Source organism: Rana temporaria, chromosome 3, assembly GCF_905171775.1.
Source record: "Rana temporaria chromosome 3, aRanTem1.1, whole genome shotgun sequence".
Lineage (NCBI taxonomy): Eukaryota > Metazoa > Chordata > Amphibia > Anura > Ranidae > Rana > Rana temporaria.
In genome coordinates this window covers 292,019,530-292,037,519 of record NC_053491.1, presented here as the reverse complement: position 1 = coordinate 292,037,519, position 17,990 = coordinate 292,019,530, and the positions used below count along the sequence as shown (strand labels likewise).

At 43.1% G+C, this 17,990-nt stretch overlaps 1 protein-coding gene across 1 annotated transcript in view; it reads right to left on the bottom strand.

Annotated features, from left to right (window-relative positions):
• Positions 1 to 9,219: 9,219 nt before the first annotated feature.
• Positions 9,220 to 17,990, bottom strand: part of HMMR (hyaluronan mediated motility receptor) — an 89,885-nt gene continuing 81,114 nt past the window's right edge. Inside the window, exons 16-17 of the mRNA XM_040344736.1 lie at positions 15,858 to 16,020; positions 9,220 to 9,349 (exon numbers count right to left, since the gene is read on the bottom strand). Of these exons, the coding sequence (XP_040200670.1) occupies positions 9,330 to 9,349; positions 15,858 to 16,020 (183 nt within the window). The 3' untranslated portion in view covers positions 9,220 to 9,329. The remainder of the gene's footprint in view (positions 9,350 to 15,857; positions 16,021 to 17,990) is intronic.

Here is a 17,990-nt window from a genome sequence, read left to right as displayed (position 1 = left end):
ACGTGTGAGCTGTGTAAGATTCGGAAGCCCTGGAGCTCCGTGCTGTGCTGCTACGCTCTACACTCGGCTCTGAGTGTTGTATTATGTGAGTTTATTTTGATTTTTTACTTATTAAATCCAGTTTTAAGACAGAGAGCACTAGTCTGTCCCCTTTTTGTCTTATATATTTTCACCGTGGTCTTTGGAATTGCTGAGCCGTCTGCTGCCTGCTGTACACCTTTTAAAGTTTGGAAGCGTCCTTATACTTACCTTGGAGGTTTTCAAAAGTTTTGTGACCTAGCCATGGTCGAATGGCTGAGGTGAGGGGCCATCTTTAGCTATTGGTGGAGGAACCTTCCTGTTGATCACCGATTCTGATATTTATCACAATTAGTCACTTCATTATTTGGAGCACCTTTTGGACTTTTTTCACTGATGCACTTTATGGATTTTTTTGTGTTATTATCAGAGTTATATATTTATAATGAAACCTGCATACAGAGGTTTTCTTGAAAGGTCTGGGAAATGGAATATGCATCACTTATGATCAGATATCTATAGTGTATGTGTACAGAGATATGAGTCAAATTTCATACATGACAGGGTTTGTGAAAATCGGACTTTAGACTGTCTCTAAATGAAGACAGGATACTAACCCAGCTGTATCAACAAATTCTTCTTAGGGACTCTTCTTGGTCAACATCATCCATTGTTTTTAGGACAGCTAGAGTCAACATTAGTGTCTACTAAAAACTACCCCACAATGGGTATATCTCTGCACTTGAAACCAGTTCAAACTTCTTGTTTGGTGAGATAGCTACTATTATTGTTCTAAACTCTCAACCCAAGCTTGTAAACGTTAGAGATAGCTAATCCAATTGTTAATGTCTTGGACACTTCGAAAACATGTGTTAAGGTTTTTTTTTTTCTTTTCTGGAAGGTTTTCATTTGCAATAGTTCACTTCAATTTTGAGGCCTACTGGACTTTCATATTTCTGCCAGTAAATATTAAATTATTATTTTCCTAATAACCCACGACAAACCAAATCCTCTCAAGTGTTCAAAATAGAATGACCAAAAAAGAAAACACTCCACATAGTGTGAATCCGTATAAACGTAATAAATAAATACATTTTACGTTTATATGGATTCACACTATTAGGGATGAGCCGAAACGCCCCCCCCCCCCGGTTCGCGGCAGAACATGCAAATGGACCGAAAGGGGTGTCTATAGTATGCCTGTAAAGTGGAGCATGTTTCCCGTGTTTAGAACAGTCCCTGCACAAAATTACATTTCTAAAGGAATAAAAGTAATTTAAAACTACTCGCGGCTGTAATGTAATGTTGGGTCCCAGCAATATAGATGAAAAATATTGAGAAAAACGGCATGGGCAACCCCCAGCCCATTACCAGGCCCTTTGGGTCTTTTATGGATATTAACCACTTCCTGCCCGGCCTATGGCCGATTTACGTCCGGGAAGTGGTTATGAAATCCTGACAGGACGTTCCAGAACGTCCTGCAGGATTTCATGCCGCGCGCGCCCGTGGGGGCGCGCATCGCGGCGATCGGTGATGCGGGGTGTCAGTCTGACACCCTGCATCTCCGATCTCGGTAAAGAGCCTCCGGCGGAGACTCTTTACCACGTGATCAGCCGTGTCCAACCACGGCTGATCACGATGTAAACAGGAAGAGCCGTTGATGGCTCTTCCTCCTCGCGTCTGACAGACGCGAGTAGAGGATAGCCGATCGGCGGCTCTCCTGACAGGGGGGGTTCGCGCTGATTGGTTATCAGCGCAGCCCCCCCTCGGATCGCCACACTGGACCACCAGGGATGCCCACCCTGGACCACCAGGGTGGGGAAAAAAAAAAAAAGAAAAAAAAAAAAGTTTAAAAAAAAAAAAAAAAAAAGCATAAAGAAAAAAGATGCCAGTCAGTGCCCACAAATGGGCACTGACTGGCAACAATCAGTGCTGCCACCCCAGTGTCCATCAGCGCCACCCCAGTGTCCATCAGCGCCACCCCACAGTGCCCATCCATGCCCAGTGCCCACCTAGCAGTGCCCATCTGTGCCACCCATAAGTATACATCAGTGCCGCCCATGAGTGCCCATCTGTGCCGCCTATGTGTGCCCATCAGTGCCGCCTATGTGTGCCCATCAGTGCTGCCTATGTGTGCCCATCAGTGCCGCCTATGTGTGCCCATCAGTGCCGCCTGTGTGCCCATCAGTGCCGCCTATGTGTGCCCATCAGTGCCGCCTATGTGTGCCCATCAGTGTCGCATACCAGCGCCGCCAATCAGTGCCACCTCATCTGTGCCCGTCAGTACTACCTCATCGATGTCCATCAGTGCCATCTCATCGGTGCCCATTAGTGCCGCCATATCAGTGCCCGTAATTGAAAGAGAAAACTTATTTACAAAAAAATTAACAGAAAAAAATAAAAACGTATTTTTTTTTCCAAATTTTCAGCCTTTTTTTAGTTGTTGCGCAAAAAAAAAAAAATCGCAGAGGTGATCAAATACCACCAAAAGAAAGCTATATTTGTGGGGGAAAAAAGGACGCCAATTTTGTTTGGGTACAGTGTAGCATGACCGCGCAATTGCCATTCAAAGTGCGACAGTGCTGAAAGCTGAAAATTGGCTTGGGCGGGAAGCTGCGTAAGTACCTGGTATGGAAGTGGTTAAGGGGAACCCCCGCACCCAAATAAAAAAAAAGAAAAGGCGTGGGGGCCCCCAGGCCCTATATACTCTGAACAGCAGTATACAAGTGGTCCCCGTGTTACAAACAAGATAGGGAAAGTAGGTTTGTTCTCAAGTTGAATCGGTTTGTAATTTGGAACAGGTACATTTTGTAAGTGTATCTCCAGCCAAAACATCTATTTTTAAGATTTTTGGATAACATAGGGAAGGGTTATCACCCCTGTAACATTTGTTTTTCTGTCTGTGCCCCTGTTCAGAAGATTTCACCTCACTTTCTGTCCCAATGACAATTGGATTTAGAACATTTGGGGTTTTTAGGGTAACAAGGATTGGTGAGAAAATATCAGCGGAGACACCTTTTCCTCATATTAACTCTTACGGGAGAGAATTTCCCTTCCCAGGGGTAGATTTCCTCTAACTTCCTGTTGTCTACCTCCGTTTGTAAGTAGGAGTCATTTGTAAGTTGGATGTTTGAAAGTAGGGGACTGCCTGTATATACTATACGGCCTGTGCTATATACTCTGCATAAAATTGGGTCTTAAATGTTGGTGGTACTAGAACACTGTAAGCCCTCACAGTTACTCAAAAATTGTGTTTGTAAATGTAAAGTGAATCCGCGCAACAGAACCAAGGTGATAAATATATGTGCAGCGAAAATTTATTGATAAAACCAGAAAAAAGACCTAGTAAATCTGGTTCATGTAGAAATTAAGTAATAGTTGAAGGAATTATTTAAAGGTGGCTGCTTCTACGTGTTTATCCCACCTAGGTGGGGTAATGAATGGAATGGAGAAAATTAGTAGAAGTTGGCGCCTGCCTGGCAAATTCTATTCAGTAAGTGTAAAGATAAATAGATAAATAAATAAATATATAACTTTGCTTCCAATGGCGTGCTAAGAAATTATAAACAATATATATTAAATGATAAAATATTCCAATAGTGCACGTGAAGGTGCTAGTTATAATAAAATTACAGTGAACAGTCCATGTGCAACTATATTATCAAAGAAGTGCTGGATGATGCATAAAAAGTGCTTTGTGTCTTCAAAAAAAAGTGCTTTGTGCCAGTTTCAACACTGTTGCCATGTTCCACACAGTGCCCCCTTCTTTTGTGCTCTGATATGGCCCGCACTCACCAGATCCTACACCCCCTCTTGGGGTGAAAAGCTTTCACAGTGTATGCCCTGTGCGTCACTCTGGCAATTTCTCGTCACCCTGTATTCCTCTTCAATTTCCAACGTTAATTTATATGCAAAGAGAGAGGGATCCCAATAGTGCGATACCATCAAAAAAAGCATTTGCCTTTATTGTTAAAAACTGGTTACTCACAATTTGGCAGATTAAAACAAGCAGTAAAAATATCGTATTTTCGGAAGTGTGTCGTGACAGCGTCTGTTCGCTCGACCGGTTTCGTCATCAGACGTCGTCTGGAGCGTACAGACCATCACTTTCACTTCCTATTTATCATCATATTGCGTCCTATGCTACAACTGTTAAACAGGGGCAGAAAAATTGGACCTCAGGCAGTGGTGGTGGTGCCACAACACTGAAACCCCTCACAGATAAACTAGTTGAGCGCAGGAACGAGTCCTGCTGTGAAATATTACATACTACACAATATTAACGTGGATCAAGAAGGGTTGTCAGCCAGTATTGATCCCTCTCCTTGATACCACGAATCCTAAGGTCCTTTCGCAAGCTTTGCAGAACAAGGGAGGCCATGCACGTAGGTTTGCTGAGGCATTCGAACTGGAGTCCTCTGGGTCACTAAGGATCACATGATCCGCAGCCACCGCCTCCCAGCCACGTACAACTCCAAGGGTTTCTGAGGACTGAAAACAATCCCTTGAAGACTGCTGCTGATGCTGAGTACTATACTCCACATCCATGCTGACACAATCCTCCTCCTCTTCCTGCAAGATCAGCGGTCCCGCAGGAATACTGTCTGGATAAAGGGGACCTTGAGAGGTAAGGAAGTCCTCCTCTTCCTCCCGCTGTTCTGCCTTAAGTGCCCTGTTCAATTTTTCCAAAGTGTGTGCTCCAACAGAAAGACAAGAGGGAGAGGATCACTGATGCATGCACTGTCACTGCTCACCATCCTTGTGGCCTCCTCAAATGGTGACAGGACAGTACATGCATCCTTGATCAGTAGCAGTAGGAAAAATAGCCGGCTCAATTAATGTACTCCCTTATTCTTTTTCCTAAAACGTCAACTTACTTTTTACTTAAATTGACAATAAGAAGGAAGGGAAAAAAAAAAAAAGTGTCTAGCAAGTAAACTTAGAAAAAGCAATTATATATCCGCATATGATGCTAAAACTTCTACGGAGACGATGGGGGTCCATCTTCCATGAGATAGTCGCCAAGAAAGTTAAGACTGAGCGAAAAAAAAAAAAAGGAGGTGCCTGCACCTTTAAGGGGTCAAGGTAGAGCTAGGCAGGAAGAGCCAATGGGGGCTTAGGGAAAATCCAGGAAGTGTTGGGATGGGCTATAAAAGGGCCAGCAGGTGCGGGGGTCCTTCCTCTTTCCCAGTGGACCCCAAGAAGAATTTTCAACTCCCTCTGTCCCGCCCCAGTCGCGTTTAATTTTATGTGGTGGGTCACCCTGGATTCCAGGGGGGACTGTATTTATATTTAAAGTTGAGTTACTGCTCGAGTTCTGATAACTGAGCAGTAACTGAGTGAAAGTTTTATGGAATAATTATTTGTGAAAAACCAATAAAGGTGTCGCGGCCAAGTTTTTTCCAAAATCAATTGTTTGTTGTTTATAAGGTTAATTGTATCTGGGAAGGTTGGTATGGGCAGGTGCGGCCTGAAATCTCAAAAATATTGCAGATAAATAGGGGGGATTCCCAGTCCTGTAGTTCACCGAATTCCAATAATTACCAATGGTAAAACCATTCACCTCATAATTTGTTTCTAAGACTAAGAAACAAAAAAATTATGAGGTGAATGGTTTTACCATTGGTAATTATTGGAATTCGGTGAACTACAGGACTGGGAATCCCCCCTATTTATCTGCAATGATGATGTTGTGCAATATTATGTCTTGAAGGAACATATAGTTTGTGAGCATCAGATTTTTACTACGCAATTTCAGCCTCTTTGAAAATTAGAAATACTTATTATTACTTAAATACTTATATGTTTATATACTTCCTTTTTCAAATGGAAATATATCAGCATTCTCCTACTTTAAAAACCCAAGAAGGAAATAAAACACGCCAGAAACAGAGAAACCTTTTTGGTGATATCCCAAACTTGTCAGGTCTGTTGTGACCACAATTCTTACTGGACTTGATGTCCAGATGCCTAGAGTGTTGGCAACAAGTAGCAGCTGTATTTCCATTTTTTTTTGTTCCGTTCAATGTTTTAAGAGTGAGTATATATATATATATATATATATATATATATATATATATATATATATATATATATATATATACATACATATACATATACACATACACACACACACACACACACACACAGTATATATAAAAAAAACACCTTGGTTTGAGAGAGTTTTGCAAGATGAGCAAAATGTATACATTTTGCCTTGATATAAGGGAAGCGTCATGTTACAGAGTATGAAAGAGAAGAGCCTCCAAGTGTAGCAATATTGTTACATTTAATGAAGGTACAACATTTAGCAACTTCTTGCTACACTTAGGAGGTGCCTCTTCTCTTTAACCACTAGAGGGCCGCGCTATAGACGAAAGACATCCACAGTGCGGCTCTCAAGTGCCGAGTGGACGTCTTTAGACATCCTGTTGTTGTGATTCCCCGGGGGCGCGCAGCGGGAAAAACAACGTGCCCGGCGCATCGCTCGGGAGCCGATGCGAGTGCCTGACGGCCGTGATGTCCGCCAGACACCCGCAATCGTCGGTAACACAGCAGGACGTGGAGCTCTGTGTGTAAACACAGAGCTCCACGTGCTGTCAGGGAGAGAGGAGACCGATCTGTGTCCCTTTACATAGGGACACAGCATCGGTCACCTCCCCCAGTCACCCCCCTCCCCCACACAGTAAGAACACAATGAGAGAATACATTTAACCCCTTCCTCACCCCCTAGTGTTAACCCCTTCACTGCCAGTCACATTTATACAGTAATTAGTGCATTTTTATAGCACTGATCGCTGTATAAATGTGAATGGTCCCAAAAGTGTGTCAAAAGTGTTCGATACGTCCGCCGCAATATCGCAGGCCTGACAAAAAAAAAAAAAAAAAAAAAAACGCACATCGCCGCCATTACTAGTAAAAAAATAAAAAAAAAAAAAAAATCTATTCCCTATTTTGTAGGCGCTACAACTTTTGCGCAAACCAATCAATATACGCTTATTGCGATTTTTTTTTAACAAATATGTAGAATAGGTATCGGCCTAAACCGAGGGAAATTTTTATTTTTTTTAAAAAAAATTGGGATATTATTATAACAAAAAGTAAAAAATAGTGTTTTTTTCTAAATTTTCAGTTTTTTTTAAGTTTATAGCGCAAAAAATAAAAATCGCAGAGGTGATCAAATACCACCAAAAGAAAGCTCTATTTGTGGGAAAAAAAAATATAATTTGGGTACAGTGTTGTATGACCCCGCAATTGTCATTCAAAATGCGTCAGCGCTGAAAGCTGAAAATTGGTCTGGGCACGAAGGGGGTTTAAGTGCCCAGTAATGAAGTGGTTAATACCCTGTAAAAAAAAAATGCTTTGGATTAGAAGCATGTTTCTGGAATGAATTATGCTCGCAAACCAAGGTTTTACTGTATATATACACACCGTTCTATATGGAATAAAATTTGTACATACTTCCTTGCATCTCTTTCATATCCTGCTTTGCTTCTTGCCCATATTCAACTAAGCTCTTCTGAGCAGGGCCTGCTTAATCCTCTTGTATTTTATTGTATTGTAACTGTATTGTCTCCCTTTTATATTGTAAATCGCTGCGTAAACTGTTGGCGCTATATAAATCCTGTATAATAAATATTATCCCTGGGGCATTCCCCACGCACAATTTCTTATTTGGGATGTGGCAAGATCTTTCAGGATTCTCTTCCAGTCAGTTTCTCTTCCTCCAACCAATTTTCTGTGAGCAAAAAGACCAGCAGCAGGCTCCCTGTAAAGGACAAAAGCCTTTCTCACTACAGCCAAAGTTCTCCTAGAGGGTGCAGCAGTCGTCAACAGGCAAATGTGGGCAGTTCAAGGAACATGCCTTTCTGACAATATTCACCCCACCAAGAGGCAAACCCCCTCTAATGGGCCTTCAGGGACAAGGTTCCACCAGATAGGTGCAATATGGCCACAGACCTGTAAAGAAGTCGGCAGCTTCCTCACACACTGCACATATACCAAGTACCTAGGCAGGCATCTAAAGCAGAGTGCAGTGGCAAAGGACACATTAGAACCCAGCCCTGCTTTTGCTGAGCAGGTTCTGGGTATGGCTTCTTTGACATTGCTGAAGATCAGCACCTTCTGGCTCTGCAGCAAACAAGGAAACTTGATAGTTTAAAATAAAATTTTGATATTTTCTAAAGCCATCAAACTGAATAATTTCACTTCATCCCGTGTCCCTTAATTTACAATGAGGACATAGTTATATGCAACTAAAATTGGCAATTCTTGAAAACATTCCACCACTCATCCAAAAGGCTTCTTCAGTTGATCAGATGGTACAGAATTCCCCAGCTTTGTAGTCCAGTTACCATAATATCTACAATGTACATGACATGGGCTTGTCTGGCGTGGAGAACTCAATAGGTGATTGTGCCACCCACATTTCACACCTCTACTCAACACCAGTCTTAAAAAAGGTGCAGGTAACAATTAGCTGTTGATTTATTGCAGACTCCCAACCCTAGAACATAATATACTAGAATTTTGGAATAAAAATGTGTGCTTTTATCCATAGCAATATAGAAGGATTAAAACTTTTATTATGAAGTATAGTACAGTACACTGTATAAATAAAAACATTATCAAGTATATGAAGCAAAGGTCAGGTCTAGTACAAATTACACAATTTGTCGTTAAAAACAAAAAAGGGATACAGAAGACCACACACCAAGGTAAAAATAATGACAGAACCATAAAAAAAAAAACTGGCTGAATAGGAAGTGGACAGTTTGTTGTGCTTAGCATACATTTTTACAAGCTTCAGAAACTGAAAAATTTTGCATAGCGATTATATGCTATATCATACATTTCTTTGAAAATATTTTTTTCTCTGGATACTTTATATAAGCAAAATAGGGCATTTAGTTAGTGCATAGATTACAACCAACCAGTGACAGAAATATGCAATACAAAAAGCAAAACAAAAAAAAAAATCTTTTGTTAAATGTGTTCATTTTATACCATTTTTATCCACTCTTTAAATTCTGAAATTTTACTTCTACGGAATAAGGAAAATGACATACTACTTTTTAACTGTACAAATACATGAACAATCCTGTCATGTGGCAACCGTCAAACATACAGATTGCGCAGAAAAAGTAAAGTAGCACAACTGCATTCACCAGGTGGTGTCATTTTCTTGTAATGAGGATTTTCAATTCAGCTTGCGCATTTGTGAAGCAATAAAGCATAGAGTCTCTGTAAAGCATGTGTGAATTATATGGTTCGGTAAATAACCACTGCAAAGTGTATCAGCAACAGGCTCCTCAGGACATGTTTCGGTTCCCTGTTAAGAAAAAGTAAAAAAGTTAAATGGTCAGAAAGTTCTTGTAAGCTATAAAATCAGACACTTCTCCAGTCAACTATGCACAATGTTCACAATAATGACTTGCTGGCTATCCCAGGAAACAGCCTATCCATGTAAAAAGGGCTGGTCTGGTCATTTATAAGCTTTGATAAGAGCTTCATTGGCTGTAAAGCATAGGAGGTTTTAGTTCCGCTTTAAGGTAAATTATGAACTTTGAGCATAGATTTAATGATCATGTTAAAACTGACCTCTAGCCAAATCTAAACAAAATCAACGTAACCTCTGTTAAATGTAATGCATTTAAAATACAGATCATAAAAAGCTAGTACAAATGTTTATTTTAGCATTATTCAAATTCTGTACAGTAGGTCCGAGACTGGGAGAGGGGGCAGCAGGTTCTACTCTGGTTGGTGCACTGATGTAGCACTAGGTGTTTGCAGACATGTCAGCTGCTGCTTTAGTTTTCCAGCTGAGGGTGCTAGTAGACAAAATGTGACATTGAAGGCCTTCCTGGGCCATCTATTAGGTGGTGTGGATCACAGAACTGGCTGAATTACAAATTCCTTTGTAGGAAAGATAGAATTCTTGTATTCACGGTAAAATACTTGCAGTTCAATCCTCCTGTAGGCACTCAAAATGTTCAGACATGGAACGGAACACTAAACAAAAAAAATGTTCACGCCAGTCCAGAGTAACCCCTCCTACTACCAACATGCCTCAGTTCTTAAAGTGGAGTTTCCATCCCAACATTTTTTTTTCATTATTGTGCTCATTAGACCTAAAAAAGTAAAAAAAAGCCTGTTGCTATGCAGTCCCACGAAATCTGCCTTTGAAACCACCTAGGATTCTGACATCTCCCTCTAATGCTCCTGGGAAATGTGTGTCATAATTTCCCAGGATGCAGTGTGCTGTCAAATTATCACTCCCCATCCAAGACTTCCAGGAAGTAAGTGCCTGTAGGCTTCACAATGCCCACAAGCAAAAGGACAACGGTGTAGACATAGTTTTATAAACTATCTTTTTTGAATATCTATGCGGATCGGCGGCGGATTGTAAAATAGTAAGTGACCGGATTTATATTATAAAAATGCAGGATGAAAGGAAATACATTTAAAAAATGCCAATTGTGGTTGAAACTCCGCTTTAAGAAAATCAGTACCAATAGCATGATCATAAACCCCAAGTGGGACCAAAGGACTCCCAGATAATAATTTTATGGGGAGTACAAACAGAAAAAACCTGCTAACAGGTCCAAGAAAACAATACATTTTTTAACTTGGTGTGTGAATTTGTGAAGAAAGGAGGATAAGAGGAGCCATCTGAAGGACCCTACACCCAAAGCAAACAAACATGAATGCCAAGAAGCCCAAAAAGTAAATAGACATAGCAGAGAACGCCTTTAGGAGGAGGCGAAGGGGGGGGGGGGGGGGGTGAGTTAAGTGGAATCCAACGCTTGAGACAATAAGCTTGATTGGGCTGATGCACCATTACAAGAACTATCTGGTATGAATAATGGATAATCTGGGATGGCAGCAGTAGCCAAGAAAAAAAAAAAAAAGCATGATCAGCTGAAGCTGTACAGAGGGACAGAACAATGATGTCCTGGTTGAGGCGACGGGCTAAAAGACCTTAGGTAGGACGCAGGAAAGAAGACATGAGCCTCAAAAATCATGTGCCTGTGCAAGACCAAAAAAAGGTTTGGGAGGAGCATCTGAGCTGGTGGATTTATCCTCTAAAGATGAGGGCTACGAAAAAAATACCACCTTGTGGCTGCAGTGGAAAGAACATCTGATGGGTTCAAAGGGTGGTCTTAGACCCCCATACATACTATACAACATGGGCCAGATTCACATAGAGATACGACGGTGTATCTCCTTATACACCGTCGTATCTCAGAGTTGCGTCGGACGTATCTATGCGACCGATTCATAGAATCAGTTACGCATAGATATGCCTAAGATCCGACAGGTGTAACTGTGTTACACCGTCGGATCTTAACTGCAATTTTAAAATGGCCGCTGGGGGCGTTCTCGCTGATTTACGGCGAGAATATGTAAATCAGCGAGAATATGTAAATCGGCGAGAATATGTAAATCGGCGAGAATATGTAAATCGGCGAGATACACCAATTCACGAACGTACGCGGGCCCGACGCAGTCACTTTACGCCGTTTACGTAAGGGTTTTCCCGGCGTATAGTTACCCCTGCTTCTATGAGGTGCAGCCAATGTTAAGTATGGCCATCGTCCCCGCGACGAAATTAGAATTTTTTACGTTGTTTTCCCAAGTCGTTCGCGAATAGGGATTTGCGGAAATGACGGTCACGTCGGCTTCATTGACGTTTTCCTACGTGAGTTGGAGCATGCGCACTGGCCTATTTTTCGGGGCGGCGCATGCGCAGTTCGATCGGCGCGGGGGCGCGCTTAATTTAAATACAAGCTGTCCCCTTTGAATTATGCGGCCTTTACGCCGGGCCATTTACACTACGCCGCCGCAAATTACAGAGCAAGTGCTTTGAGAATACGGCACTTGCTCCAGTAAGTTGCGGCGGCGTAGTGTAAATGGCTTACGCTACGCCGCCGCGGATTCTATGTGAATCTGGCCCCTTGATTTCCTTTAGATTCACCAAAACCATGTAGCGGAAGGGCCTACCTGATTGATTACAAATCAAAACTCTTAAATTTTGACCTCATATTACCGTATTTATCGGCATATAACACGCACCCTAAGTTTACATCAGCAAAACTAAGCGTCCATTTGACAGACGCATACAAGACCACCTATACTATCTAGATGCAGGACTACTTTACACTCCCATCTGTAAACATGTTGGCTTGCAGCACAGCTATGATCCTTATGTATCCTTTGTCCTTTAGGTAATCACAGGACAGGAAAGGGGAGGCAATTTTGATAAAGTCCTCCAGCAAGAGGGGAGGTGGATCTTTAATCAAAGAGCTACCTATCCACCAGGGCTGAACAAAGCTGTATCGTTCAAACCCTTCCTGTAGCTTTAATTCCTATGTATAGGTGATTACTGTACAGGAATAGGTTCATCTGTGTCCACTATTTAATGTAATGGCCTCGTTTTTAATTTCATGCGACACACCACTGCCACCTAGAGGCAATTCTTATGTAGAGTGGTGGATAGGGTTATTCTTTAAGTTGAGTATTTCACATATGGAATCGTATAACTAAAATTTACATTTGAATAATGTTTGTTATATGCAGAGTTAATGTTGCTACTCGTATTGTATATAATTATGTTGTCTTTGGAAGTTTTGCTTGAGGCCGCTGCAGCGCTGTGCTATTGTCCATCTTGCATTGTGGCTGAGCTCCAGGATTCAAGCTACTAAGTGGAGCTACTCGTGTGGCCCTGGTGGAGAAAAGGTTTTTTTCCCCCCTTCTCAAGCCTTGTCCGCACTTGTGTATGTGGGACGTGGTGTCTGCGCAATGTGACTTTTTGTTCTGGTCCTTCTGCGCTTGCGTTTGGAGAGGGACACCCCACCGGAAGTTATGTCAGGGGTCAACTGTGACCCTTCGCATCTGGTGGGACCGTGCTTTATAAGACGCCAGTGCCGACAATCATTCGACATGCGCGCCTTGTGGGAAATACTACCACTAGCGTCACAAGGAGGGGGACCAACGTGGACACCTGCAGGATATTCCTGCTACCACTACCGCAATAGGCAATAGCCTTGTTTTCTTTGTCCTAGCAGAATAGACAAACTGATGGGGGTTTTCAACATACCCGTGTCATACTGGACATTATATTGCACAGTATGCTATTTCTAACTAGAGGCACCATGTTGAGTGGTATTATCTCAATTATGCCATAGTTCAGTCGTTTACATATATACACACATCTAGATTGATAAGTGCTATAATGTCTTATTTTTTACAGCATCACTGTGGCCTGGTATTCATTGGTCTCACTCTGCTGTGTGCTTTTAGCCCTGTGTTGACCTTTGGAGGAAAATATATGTGGGATCATACTTACTAAGATAGCAGGTATATTTAGTTACACATAATATCTATATAGTCTTTTCTCTCTATACACAATAGATGAGCTTCTTTTTATATATTTTTATATACTAGTTTTGTACTTAATCCAGCTATACAAGTCACTTTAATGCATTAAACTTTATAGATCCTGACCCCACACACCCCAAGATCACCACCACGGTCCAGTAGCCTCACAGTAATCCGGCAGGTCTGACCCCTACCGGATGCATGATTTTTGGGAACTGGCTGTATTTGTGGGCACTTGCTTGGCGGTGTATGCGGTCTCTCCAAAACCCCATAGACTAGGAGAGCACAAACATTAAAAATTTTTGTTTATAATTAACAGCCCATAAACTCCTCTGTTATCCTGTGTGTCCATGCACTTATGGAAGTTTTTGGATGTTTAAAAAGCAGGGGAATTTATGAGCTGTTGCCTGAACATCCTAAAATCGTGTTCAAGAGCAGTCCTAAAAACGTCAGACGCTGGTAAAAGCTGTTAAACGTGGTTTAAACGATGTAAACAGAGTTAAGCCTCATCAGGCAGTTTCTCGGCCTCTACGCAAAAATCAATGGTTTCCTATGGAAGCCCATCGATTTGAATAGAAGTCACACCAGAAGTCAGATCATGGTGGTGTGACTTGTGTGCTGAGGATGAAGGGGAACCCCCACCAAAAATGTTTTTTTTTTTTTTTTTTTTTTTTAATTGGCGCAGGGCACCCCTGCCCCAAAGCAACACCCCCCCATGTTGGTATCGTCAGAGGGGTGAACCCCACACCGTTTTTTTTTTGCAGGGGTTACACTTAATCCTCAGCACACAAGTCGCACCGCAAGTCGGATCATCATGATCCGACTTCAAATGCATTGGCTCCCATAGGGAACCATTGATTTTGAATAGAGGCAGAGAAATGCATCTAAAAGCTAGCGTGGTTCAACGTGCATTGACTCCAATGCAAAAACGCTGATAAAATTGTGTTTAAACCAGCGGTTTCCTGCCAGCAATCCAACGTCCAGAACAACTTTGAGCGTCCTGTGTGCATGGAGCCTTATGATTTACAATAAAGGTTACGATTTAGTTAAGTGGCCTTTTGGTGTGTAGGAAAGCGCACCCTCTTATAATGCCAAGTTAATTTTTGCCAAAGTTAAATGTATTGTAAAACCCTTGTGTTTTTCACCTTAAAGGGGTGTTCCAGTCATTTATGCTAATTAAAAGTCAGCAGCTACAAAAAGTGTAGCTGCTGGCTTTTAATAAACATACACGCACCTGCTCCACGTTCCAGCGACGCCCCGGCCGGGGCTCCGCTCCCCCCCCCTCTCCGGCCAGAGTCTTCATTCCAAATGTGGGCACCCGGCCGTGAAGCCGAAAGCTGTCACGGCCGGGTGCCCACACTTTGAATGAAGACGCCCACTGCGCATGCGCGAGAGTCACTATTCGCCTTAGCAGCCCCTCGGCGGAAGGAGGAAGTGGGACAGGAAGTCCCACTCCTCCTGAAGTCCCCACTCCCCCCCCCCAAAAAAAATTACATGCCAAACGTGGCATGTAAGGGGGCGAGGATTGGATTAAGCGGAAGTTCCACTTTTGGGTGGAACTCCGCTTTAATGCATCCTAGGTATCCATGTACTCGGCGTAACATCTTTCACTATATATATATATATATATATATATATATATATATATATATATATATATATATATATATATATATATAAAAATAGGGAGCGCTGGGTATATTTCTAGCAAAAAAAAAAAGATTTTTACATGTAGGGGTGAAGTGTCAGAATTGGTCTGGGTAGCAAGTGGTTAAACTGTAGTAGTACCTAGGGTTCTTTCCCAGGTCAATTATATTATTTGCTTTAGGCTTGTTTTTGGTTACATCCCACACCCTAAAAGTGAAAAAACTTTTTTTTTTTTTTTTTTAAATAAAAACATGTTATGTTTAATCTGCTCTATGCAATGTTTTTGCATAGAGCAGCCCCTATCTGCCTTTTTCTGGCCCCCCTCGCTCCTCCTCTGAGTGCCCCCATAGCAAGCTGCACTCGTGTGTTCACTCTCGGGCCCCACTCTGTGTCCATAAGACACACAAAAAAGTGCTCGGTCCCTCCACATGCTGACTGGCAGTGATTGACAATGGAGTAGATTGCCAATGGCTCCAGCTGCTGTCTCAGCCAATGAGGATACAGATGCACAAGAGCAACTGTTCCCTCGTGTCCATCACTAGATTGCGATCGGACTCAGGCAAGTATTAGGGGGATGCATACTTAAGGTTTTTTACCCTTATGAAAAGAATGCATGAAAACAAAAAATCTTCAGCATTTACAACCACTTTAATGTGGCGAGTTGGCAGCCAGTACTGTGAAATATTATATTTACTTGTGGGTGGTGTTTTAAATAATTCTGTTTAGGTTGAACAAAAATACAACCACAAAGCAAGACAGATCACGGCTGTGTTTTTTTTGTGCATGCAATTTTAATTTTTTTCAGTTCTTACCATCTTTTAGTGGAGCTCTTTGGTGAACGTTTCTTTTGACATCATGCTGAAAAGCTTTGGCTGGATCAAAATTCTTTGCTCCCTTCAAATCGTTTAGCTGGGACTGTAGCCGCTTTTCATTTTGCTTTTCTTTTGACAATTCAGATCTCACTCTTGCAAGTTCCTGAAAGATTTAAGATCAAAACTAGTAAAAAACAAATAAAAAATAAATAAAAAAACACAACACATTGTTATAATAAAAACGGATAACCAGCCAGGGTTACAAATGCAAATATAATCATTACTGCTCACTTACATCAAACTCTAGATCCATATTCAGCAATTGACTGCAGAATACTGTGGGGAAAAAAATTCAAGGTGCTCTGTTCCAGCGACACCTAGTGTCAGATGATCTGCTGGGTCCTAAGCAACTTGACGCTTTTCCTTTTTACATTATAGACTAAGGGCTCTGATTTAGCTCAGGCAATGGCTGCATAGCAGAACCAAAGAATGCCAACAGTCCTGCAAAAAGCCTCAAAGTGCTTGTCTATGGGAAATGCACATTCTCCCACACACTATAGATCAGGGGTGGGCAATTATTTTTTCGATGGGGCCACATGAGAAACTAAAAATATTTTGGAGGGCCGGGCCAAAAGGCTAAACTCAATACTGCATAAAATCAATTGTATTTCTTCATAAAAAGCAGTAAATATCATTGTTGGACAACTGGTACGAGTACTTGTTATAGACATGGCACAGGAGGGGGACAGAGGCTGGGGACATGGCACAGGAGGGGGACAGAGGCTGGGGACATGGCACAGGAGGGGGACAGAGGCTGGGGACATGGCACAGGAGGGGGACAGAGGCTGGGGACATGGCACAGGAGGGGGACAGAGGCTGGGGACATGGCACAGGAGGGGGACAGACGCTGGGGACATGACACAGAAGGGGGACAGACGCTGGGGACAGGCAGCCACTAAACAATTGATTAAACAGTGGCTGCATGTGATGGCACAGTGGCTGCATGTGATGGCACAATGGTTGCGTTTGATGGGCACAGTGGCGACAATTGATGGCACAGTGGCTGCATTTGATTGCACAGTGGCTGCGTTTGATGGCATGTCACAGTGGTGACAATTGATGGCACAGTGGCTGCGTTTGATGGCATGGCACAGTGGCGACAATTGATGGCACAGTGGCTGCGTTTGATGGCATGGCACAGTGGCGACAATTGATGGCACAGTGGCTGCGTTTAATGGCATGGCACAGTGGCTGTGTTTGATTGCACAGTGGCTGCGTTTGATGGCATGTCATAGTGGTGACAATTGATGGGCCCAGTGGCTGCCTGCATATGATGGGCACAGTGAGGCTTCAATTTTTTTGTTTGTTTTTTCGTTTGCGCGCTCCCCCCCCCCCCCCAAAAAAAAAAATTTGAGCACCAGCCGCAGGCCACTGGACAAACTAATGCAGACAGACAGTGCACAGTACCATGAGGAAGTAACAGCTGCCCAGGCCCCCAGCACACATGCCACAGCTATACTTACTTTTCTTTCAGTGTCTGAGAGGCTGGCTCACACTGTCAGTCAGACTCAGTCAGGTCGGTGGTCGGCCACACTCAGCACAGTCAGCACTGCAGCTCTCTTACCTCCTTGTCCACTCCTCAGCCCTCAACCCCACACTTCCCTGAGTTCCCTCACGCTGTGGACTCGAGATGGGCGGACGCAATTTGCAATTTGGCGCGGAGGCGCGCTGTGAATGCTGGGGCGGCCGCGGCGTCCTCCTCCTGATGTCCTGATCACTCTGCTTGCTAGGTGCCGGTCGCCGCGGTCGGCATCGCTCTGCTCTCCGCCGCAGCGCTAGTATTATAACTTTCTGCCGCCGGAATTTGCCGCTCCCTCCTAGGTGCCGCCTGGTACCAATGGTCCCATTGGGTCCCATGGATGGGCCGGCTCTGGCCCGGAGCACTCGCCCCTCCCGCCCCTGCCTTGTACCGGCCCTGCCTACCAGGGCCGCTGTTAGAAATGATGGGGCCCCGTACAGTCTACCTGAAGGGGCCCCCTTCAACCACGCCCTTGCCCCCCCCCGCCTTGAAGCGAAATGCAGGTTTGTTGCCGTTTACATATGCGTGCAGAGCCAATGCATGTGTTTGCAATT